We start from the raw sequence: 10,089 nt of genomic DNA, 5'->3' as shown, positions 1-10,089 counted from the left end.
TCGAAAGCACAACTTGGGGGCCCTATCACCAGCATAACTATTAAAAAGAACTAGCAGGCTTCTATCCTATTAGATCTTAGTCAAGAAAGGGATGAGTGCTTGCCCAGTAGCTGAGGTAATTAGTTTTTCTGCCATATAGCCAAGGGTAGGACAGCATTCAGTTTGGTTTCAGCATCCTGTGGAAAAAACAACCCTATCTCACCTTGCAAAGCATTTTTCCTTCAGCAAGTCTCCAGCAGAGGATGCTGCTGCAGCACCCAGGATGCAGTCTAACAAAGCTGCAATTCGCTAATGGCCTTATTTTGATTACAGCAAAGAATCAACAGATGAAGTTAGACTAGATCACAGCGTAACACAGGGACTACGTACAAGCAACAGTCACATCAGAAAAGTAAGAACCCATTTTTTTTTCTTCCAGTAAGCAAAGCAGAATCATGTAAACTTGTAAATTGTAATAAAATGAGCAACAGATAACCTTGCCTAAGTCAATAATGTTTCAGCAGTTAAAGCAAAGCTATAAACAAAAACTTGGAAAAGCAACAGAACTAATTACAGTACTGAGGCTCAAGGGGATGTAGATTGTGTAAGAAATGGTGAGCACTGTTTACATTACAGAATAGCAACCAGACACAATGAACAATAGAAGTTATTTGGATGCCCTTATTTGTGTTATTCTACTATGGGAATAAAAGGAATACTTACAAAAAACCCAGACTCATTTGGCTTGTTAAAACATGTGCTTGATACAGCTTTGGGTCAATGATGACATTTTCCAATTTCCTGCTCTGTAATGTACCTGAACTTGAACAAAGGAATAGATTTCTACTATATTATTAACTGGAACGCTGTGCTGTTGTATCTGGCAAGATGGAAGAAAAATAACGTATCTTACCCAGGTACATATAGGACTTAAAAACTTCCTCTGAAGCTTTGAATCCCCGATCAATTTCCAGTTTATTTTGTGACAGAGCAGATAACCAACTCTTTTAATGTAGCAACTCCAATGTTTCATAGACTTCCTTAGTATTACTATCCAAAAATAATTTTTTTCCAAGATCCATGGTTTTGCAAGGTTTATACATAGGTAACTAAAGTAGACTTCACCTCCTAAAACAAGGACAAGTGTGCTTTCATTTTACTTTTAATATACAATCGCATTAAAGCAGTAGCATCTGGCACACAGCACTCAGCCTGCAGTGCTGTAAATGACTGCTGATGGCTTCTCTGGGGAAAAAAAAAAAAAAAGCTATCATCAAATTAACATGCATTTCTCAGAATTCTCATTTGCATTTTTTACCCCTCTGAGACCAGCCAAATCAGCTGCTTCCAATGGAAATGCCTCCCACATAAAAATAGCCAAATGGCTATACAGACAAACAGACTTATTAGTCTGGTGGGGGTAATCAAGTTAGCAAGGTCTTGTGTGCCTTGAAGAGACCCCAATAAGACTGGTAAACACTGGCCCCTTTGACATGAATTCTCATTGTACTGCTGCACGGAGCGTCTGCTCTCTCATTCTGGGATCACAGATGAACCGGAGTTTCCGGGGTAATAGCTTCACCTCTACAGGCATAGCTTCATACTCCTCGTTATCAATGCCAAAGGATCCCTCAGTGCCCTGTGTATAGATAACAGTGTGAGCAGGGTTAAACATCAAACACATTATTGCAGCAATGCTGTAATGCTGATACCTGGTTTTACTGATCAACTCAGCTGAATAACTATCTAACACCAAGATGACCCCCTCCCTATGCCTTCCAGCCCGTTTGGTCCCAACAACGCAGTGAGGGCTATTCTTCACATAACAGATTCAGAATCTGTTGCATAAGATGTTACCTCACTTAGTTGCTAACTGGTGGTAATTAAATGCTAGGGAGCCTTAATGACCCACATTGTTTATACTGAAGGATTCTTTGCTATTGGAATCACAATTATATGCACTTACATCTTGGTCTGCCAGTGGTGACACAAGCTAATCTGCAGGAGTGCCTGTTAAATAACTCCTATTAAACCCGAGTTACAAACATCTTTTGGTATTCTTTTACTATATCGATCTGAATGTGAGATGCAAAGTAATTCATGGCTCAGGAATTACTCAGCAGTAGAATTTTCGTGTTTTCTTTAATGCTGATAAAGTCACCAATGATTAGAACTATTTGTCAAAAATGGCAGGTTGACTTTACCTAAGAACAAATCTGGTGACTGCTTGGCATGCACTTGACTCAGGCTACTGGGAAATTCCAGTACATGTCTCCTGGCTAGAGACTTAGATGCTGCACTGAGGAACTGAGTGTCTTACTGGCAGTGTAATCAACCTTCCAGATTTGGAGTAGGGATTTCCTTATGTGTAGCATCAACTGGTATGATGAAATAACGGGACAGTTTTCCAGCTCGCTCAGCTTCTCACCTCTGGAAGTTGCAAGATGCATCTGCTGGCTTGGATGCACTGACTCCCTTCAGGGCACATATGTGGATCATGCATCTTTTGACTTCTGTTCAAACCAAAAGAGAGGTGATGTTAGGAGATGTTTCTCTTGGAAACAGCCATCTTTAGGAATCACATGTTACTGTGGGTTGGTAAATCTGCGCATCTGGTAAATTTGGAGGTTATGTGTCTATACAAATATTTGTGGGTTTAAATGTGAGAAAGGAAAATAGACATTCCCTATTCTGCTGCAGTCAATACATATCGGTATGCACTGACAGCCTCCAACCCACTTCTGCTCTGAGGCTCACTGAATGTATTTGAACACAGTTTTGTATATTTGAACATACAGCACAGTTTGCATTCCTCACTTAAATGCTGAACTCTGCAATTCCTGCAGTGACTATCAACTCCTCATATCCCATGCAGCCACATGACTTATCAGCAACCTAAACAACCCTAAGCCAAAAAACCCAGATAGAATTATAGTTAAATTGAACCACTAAATTACCATCTAAACCCCAAAGAACCCTCATCTCACATCAACACCAGTCAGCATAACATTTCTTATGAGCTGCTTTTATATTATTCCATGTGAAGAACCCCCCCAAAAAATCATAATTTTATACACTCCAAATGATCTATCTGGTTTTGTCTTTGTCTCTTCTGGTACCTGTGAAATTCTTATTTATGTACTATACTTAGAGAAGTGCTACTCTCCCATTTCTGTAGATGTTAAATTGAAGTGCAAAGGCAGATGCCTGTCTTAGAAAGCTGGTGGTGCAAGTGCCACATGGTCTTTTTCAAGACTTAAGTTGCTGTCCTGTCACTGGACAAACTGTTTAGAGATCAATGTGTGCTGCTGCAGAGTAAGCACAAGCTCTTGGGTATGCTGACCTACCTCCGGCCTCCTGACTGAAAACACACATAACCTTTTGGCTGACCTTTGACAAAGGGGACACCACACCCCAGGCAGTAACCCTTCAGTTTGGGTCCCTCTCCCAAAACACAGCAGCAAACAAGTAGTACCAGAGGGGACAGCAGAGGTACAGCATTAATACATCACAGCTCTCAAGCACTCTCTCAATACACCAAGCTACCTATGCCCTGAGGAATGCAAGCACCCCTTAAAGAAACAACATGAGAAGAGAGGGTTGAAGCAAGAGATGATAAACAAAGATGAAGGAAGAAAGGTTAAGATACCAAAGGAAAGGGCAGAGAAGGACAGAAGCCGGATTAAGCGTGGAAAATTTGGCTTTAATCAAATACATATATAGTAAAAGATTAATGAGTGAATATGAGGGAATTAAACATCCTCCTGGCAATATAAATTATAAATCATTGATGGCATGCAATACTGTCAGTTTATACAGTGCTGTACAAACAAGCAGCAAGATTCCCCACATAAAGCTTAACCTACTAAAAGTTTAACAAACAAGGCCTTTCATATTGCACTTTGATGAGCAAGTAGATGGGTTTGATTCACAAGGGTAAGTAAGGCTCTATACTTATGCAATTATAGGGTCAAGGTAAGCTCAAAACCACAAGACATGGAATTAAAGATCAGCCAAAGGGAGAAGCAAACAGACACAACTCCAGTTGCAGTGATTGCCTCTCTAGTGACTCAGTACAGAAGGATCAGAAATAATTTCCATTTGATTCTTTTATTTCCATTTGATCCTTTACTATAAGGGTGGTGACACTGGAACAGGCTGCCCAGAGAAGTTGTGGCTGCCCCATCCTTGGCGGTGTTCATGGCTTTTTTTGCTGAGCAGCTTTCCAGTCACTCTTCTACCAGCCTGTAGCACTGCATGGGGTTGTTGTGGCCCAGGTGCAGGACCTAGCACTTTGCCTTGCTGAACCTCATACCATTGGCCACAGCCCATCAATCCAGCCTGTGCAGATCCCTCTGCAGAACCTTCCTACCTTCCAGCAGATCAACACTCCCAGACAACTTGGTGTCATCCACAAATTTACTGAGGGTGCACTCGATCCCCTCATCCAGATCATCAGTGAAGTTATTAAACAACACTGGCCCTAACACTGAGCCCTGAGGGACACCTAATGACCGGTTGCCAGCTAGATGTGACATTTACAACCACTCTTTGGGCTCAGCCATCCAGCCAGTTTCCAACACAGTGAAGAACACATCTATCCAGGCCATGAGCAGCCAGTTTCTCCAAGAGGACACTGTGGGAGACAGTGTCAAATACGTTACCAAAATCCAAATAGACAATGTCCACAGCCTTGCCTTCATCAACCAGGCAGGTCACGCTGTCATAGAAGATCAGGCTGGTCAAGCAGGACCTGCCCTTCATGAACCCATGCTGACTGGGCCTGATCACCCCGTTTTCCTGCATGTGCTTTATGATCTCAGCTAGGATGATGTAATTCAGTGGAAAAAGAACAAAACTCTGCGTTGGCCGGGAATCGAACCCGGGTCAACTGCTTGGAAGGCAGCTATGCTAACCACTATACCACCAACGCCTGACACTACCTGTTCTTCTCCCACCTTATCTTAAACATCAGCTCCACCCCTTCTGCAGATGCTCTTGTTCACACAAACCTCATCCACAGCCAGAGGGCACTTCTATACACCTGGGATGATCTACTCCTTTCTCTGAAATCCAACAGCAGTTGCTCTCCAGCACTCTGATGCATCCCCCCACACACACACACTGCACAGCAGTTTCCGGCTGGATATGTTGTTTCCTCTCTCTGATCATCAGTTCTGCTCAGCTCTTGTCAGTGCCCTCTTCAATATGAAAAAAAAATACCCTCAATATCTGCACTGATAAGGCATTTTTCCTAAAAACCTTGCCACCCCCCCAAATTCTGTTGGAGTTTATGCATTTTAAAAGAAGAAAAAATAAAGAGCTTCTTCACACATTTCCAAAGACAAACTTGGTGCTAAGCAATGGGAAACCTTTCACAATGGGCTTGATTCAAACCCAGCTGCCCAAGGGCATTATATGGTGAAGAGCATTTCTGAACACCCCAATTTCGCCTTGCAAAAACAGGGTGAATTCTGACCCCTCTCTGTAGGACTAACCAGTCCCTCCTGCTGCTCCTCTACCCCATACACCACTCTTTCTTTGTTATCAACACACTTTTGGATACTTTAATCAAAAGAGCTTGTTTCTTTGAACTTCGCTTGAACAGCAGCTCAAAGCCTTTGGTACTGCCTCTAATTAGCTCCAGCCAACAGGGCACATTAACCCTCAGCAGAGGCTTTTTTCTGCATGACAGTGCACTTCCAGCCAGAAAATGTGACATACTACTGCATGAAGCATGCCCAGTCCACACAGGAGACATTCTTTATAGTGGGTGTACACTCAAATACTCCTCCCTTAAGTCCCACAGATTCATCCACATCCCAGCATAGCACCTCCTTTGCCTCCCCTCCTTTAAGAAGCCAGATTCCTGTTGCTGTTAATGGGACATCTCCTTTCCTTCTCTGGCCTTCAAAACAAAAATTTCAGTTCCAAGTAACCTATGGTCCACATGGCTCACGCAATTTAGAAGCAGTTGCATGTGGTAACGTGACCTATTGGGTATGCGTAGCTCAGAAGATCCTATACCCACCGAGGCTCATGGAATGCTCAGTAAGAAGCCTGCTGTTGCTATCAACATCATATACAGGACATAATGCAGGAATTATCAGGGGGATGACAAGTAAAACTATGTTGAAATCTCCATTGATTTCACTAGATGGAGCTCTAGGATTAGAAAACGGTATTAGTAAATAAAAAAAGTAACATGCAAAAGAGCACTCTGATTTAGTTGGAAAATCTGGTGCTGGCAAAAACTGCACTGAAGATGCAATGTATTTGCTACGGGGACTGTACAGAGAAGCTTGAAAAAGCAGCTCATATTTGTATTCAGTGAGAGCAGGGGGAACAAGTGCGCTATGAGATAACATCCAAGCACAAAGGTAGCAATACGTTTGCTTTTTCTTTCTCTACATTCTACCACTTCATACCTGCAGCCTTCTTACTCCACATACAAGCAGTACCAATATATTTGCTTAAAGTCCCTGTTGAAATTCGTATCTTTCAAAAGTTCTTCCAGCTCAGACCTAATTTCTCATAAGGGTTACGAATCAAGGGAGCTCTTCACTTAGAAGCAGGGACTATCTAATCAAGGTTCAAAATTCTGGGCACCACTGGTACAAACACATGAGCTCTGTGACCCGCCTTTCAACCCACTGAGCAGCTAAGGCTGAAGGATGCTGGGGATAAGTCTCTGTGGCTTTCTATAAAACTTGGTTATGACAGTATTATCGAAGTACCACTGATCAATAGCAATGGGGAAAAAGATTAAAGGTATATCAAACTCAGAGGCGAGGAAGAACCAAGGCAGACTTCTCTGCCTTGTTTCCAGAAAGAAAAAGTAGTAAGAATTTTAAAGAACATACTCAGTAATCCCTACGAAGCATTACTGATGGGTGTCCTTTGTAGTCCTCTGCTTCTGAATTTTGCAGCACAAGATTAGAGGAAAAACAGCACACTTTCTAGAATTAGTGTTCCAAGTCATACAGAGATAGTGTCATCTTTTTGCAGCCTTCCCATACTCACCCTCTGCTTACAAACTGCCCTTTGCTGACAGTATCCGCTTCAATGCAAATATCCATGAAGTCTTCTGTGCGCTGTGCAAAGAAAACACATTCAGAAATCAAGCAGTTAACATTTCAAAGTACCACACCCATGATACTGCAATATGTTCACACAATGCCCAGTCGTTTGTCCCAAAAGGAGGCAGAAGATGCATTTTATGCTTTTTTCCATTCTCGAGATTTGGGTTATAAATTGTAAGTAGTCATTTCTCATTGATGACTATTCAAAAATAAATACCACAAGTGAAATGATTCACACATTTGGTTTCTTGTTACACTTCACACTTATTAAAGACAGTAATTAGCACATCACTTGGGTTAACTTATGTTCACAAAGATTTCTAATCAATGGGTCTTTCATGAATTTAAGCAATAGTACAATGATGCAACATTTAGCCACCAAACACTTCAGTAAGAGAATTTTAAACAATGTAAATTGGAAGTCAAAGTGTTCTTGATATCATTCCTTGAAACTCCTTACTTAGCTTCTTTTCTATTTACAACCTGTCCTTAAGCCAAGTATACAGTAATGCTTTTGCCAGGAAAGCAACTCAGATTAAGATACAATTCATTTTTTATTTATTTCAACACTTCTGTCCTGGCAAAAGTCCTAGTGCAGATGCAATCAAATGACAGAAGTAAGGGTAAATGCATCTATTAGTAGAACTTGTTTTATTTCTCTGCTGTATCTGCAGAGGTAGTCTTGGCACTGCCTGAGCTGCACCTGTATGCCTTTACCAGCTTCTCTTCAACAGGGCAGCCTAATAATGAATCTGAGGTGAGACAGAGACAGGAGTCTGACAATACTCAGCAGACATGCCCTGGTATTGATTAGAAAGCTGTTGTTCAGCTTAGATGGCTACAGGGACAATGGCTTCACAAGCGGAAGTTAAAAGGAGTCCACATCTGTAGAAAAAAAGATGCAGCATCAAGATATTTCCAGCCCTAGAAACAGAAAAGTACAACGCCCCTAACATAAACTTGTCCATTTCTCTAGGATATGCAAGAGAACCCCACACCACTTATTTGTTCAATACCAGTATTTAAGGTTATCTTGAAGGCATAAAAGAAAAATAAAAGGATGTAAGGGCTAGTCTGTGGCAATAGGATACTCCCCCATTTCTTGGCAGGCCTGTTTTTACTTCACATCACTGACTCCACTCCAAGTCAGTGACCAAAACTGTTGTGTTGAAGTGCCATCTAGAAAACACTGCAAAACCCAATACTAATCTCTGTCTAGCTTCTACCATTACTAACATATTTGTGATCCAAATCATAAGCCACTGATGAAGAAACTAAAATTTACGTGGTACATTCTAAGAGAAAACAGGAGGACATTTTAAGATTTGCCTGGTTTTTTTTTTGTCTGATCCCACAAAGACAATGTATCAATATAACACAAATTTTCAGGTTCCTAAAGACACAGAATTCTGAGCCAGAAACATGCTTCAGTAAGTTCAGCATCTCCTGTTAATGTGGGTGCAGTGGCAGTGGCTTCCTGCAGCCATGAGGAAGACATGAAGAGCAGCTCACCACTACGGGACCACTGTGTTAGCATTTTCCAGTAAAACTAAAGACTGATACCTATCCAAATAGCTTTCACAGCAACCTAAGCTTCTGTTTGGATAGTGGAACCTCCTTGTTGTGTAATTCTTCCATTTCCATTTTACACAGGTCTCCAGTGCTTTTTCACTGACTCTGAAACTCGCCCATTTCTGGATTCAGTCCCGGGCCCCTCCTGCATGTGGTAGTAAGTTTTGTTTACATAGACACAAGAATGGTACTTTAGTAAGAAAGGAAAGCTGTGTGGGAAGGCAGCACCTGGAATCCAGTTATACTATGGTCTTACTGTCAGATCAAGCTGCCTGTTCCGAGTTGCAATGGAAAGCTCAACAGTGGACAACTTCAGCTCTTCCCAGTCCTCCAGGGCTACCTCCTGGGGGATTTCTGCGAATCAAGAAAAGAAGGTATCATTAAGTGGAATTTAATTACACAGATCATTATTTCACTGCTATGAAGCATGAAACATCAATGCCAGCTGCAAAAAATCACTCTGACCCATTGTGACCGCTACTGTTGTTTCTTTCAGACGTCAAAGTCTTTAAAAAAGGAGCTTGGGAGTACTGAAGAAAAAAAAAAATACCACCAGCATTCACACAGCAGTAGAAAAGAATATTAATCACATTATACAGCAGCTCTGTGAGTCCTTATGGCACGGGATTAACCCAGGTCTCCTGGACTAGTATTGTGAGAACATTTAGAAAACACATGAAGTGCTGCTAAGAAAATCAAACAGAATACAATATCCAGGATGCTGTGGTAACATATATTTTCTATGGGAGGAAACTCCACGGTTCAGTTCTCATATATGGGTCACTTAGCCCATGCTTCCATCTAAATCACCTCTGCTAGCCAAGAAGGAATGAGAAGGACTTTGCATCACACCAGATTATGCAAAATACACAGTCCTTTTCCTTCAGCAGACTGCCGTACTCACTGCCTAGCTGGAAACCCAACCCAAGAGAGGCTGCCAGAGCACACAGAAGAAAATTTATGGTACAGGAAGAAATGTGAAGACACTTAAGGCTTCTGCATGGCCCAAGTTTCATTGTTCTATTTTAAGAAACATTTGTTGCTCTGTGTCTGCAACTCCCCCACCTTGGAAAACAAGGGCTGCTTCTCTCTCAACAGCTGACTAAGAAGTCATTCTGTGGGAGGAAGATTTCAAGAAGCTCACTCATAAGTGCCAAGTATCACCTGTGGAGGCTTCCATAGCAATGACAAGCAACTGTGAGCCTAGGAAACACCCTGGGTTCTTTACAAATGCACTTTTCTTTATGAGACCAGAAGCAGTGGCAGGACTACTCTGCTCTGCTCTATTTCTGGCAGATAACACTGTAACTATCTTGAAAAAGTCACAGTTTTAAATAATAATAACCACAACAAGTATAAAAACGAGAAAGCAGAAAAGTAAAGCATAAACCCTTCCTCTTCTGATCTATTAAAAGAGTAAAGCCTGCCTTTAAGTTTATGCCCAACTACACACACC

The 10,089-nt window shown here is 41.6% G+C and overlaps 1 protein-coding gene and 1 non-coding gene across 3 annotated transcripts in view; both read right to left on the bottom strand.

Moving 5' to 3' along the window:
* Positions 1–710: 710 nt before the first annotated feature.
* The window catches only part of AGK (acylglycerol kinase), a 35,785-nt gene continuing 26,406 nt past the window's right edge, over positions 711–10,089 (bottom strand). For both annotated transcript variants that reach the window (XM_062616464.1, XM_062616465.1), the window contains exons 12-15: positions 8,890–8,987; positions 7,003–7,073; positions 2,408–2,492; positions 711–1,618 (exon numbers count right to left, since the gene is read on the bottom strand). In XM_062616464.1, the coding sequence (XP_062472448.1) occupies positions 1,481–1,618; positions 2,408–2,492; positions 7,003–7,073; positions 8,890–8,987 (392 nt within the window). In that variant the 3' untranslated portion in view covers positions 711–1,480. The remainder of the gene's footprint in view (positions 1,619–2,407; positions 2,493–7,002; positions 7,074–8,889; positions 8,988–10,089) is intronic.
* On the bottom strand, positions 4,841–4,912 carry TRNAG-UCC (transfer RNA glycine (anticodon UCC)). Its single transcript has one exon. It is a non-coding gene; the product is annotated as a tRNA-Gly (tRNA).

Source organism: Pezoporus occidentalis, unplaced genomic scaffold (assembly GCF_034315485.1).
Source record: "Pezoporus occidentalis ecotype Australia unplaced genomic scaffold, CSIRO_AGI_Poc_V1 ctg19, whole genome shotgun sequence".
Lineage (NCBI taxonomy): Eukaryota > Metazoa > Chordata > Aves > Psittaciformes > Psittacidae > Pezoporus > Pezoporus occidentalis.
Note: the sequence above shows the minus strand (reverse complement) of the source record. Positions and strands in the feature narration are given on the sequence as shown.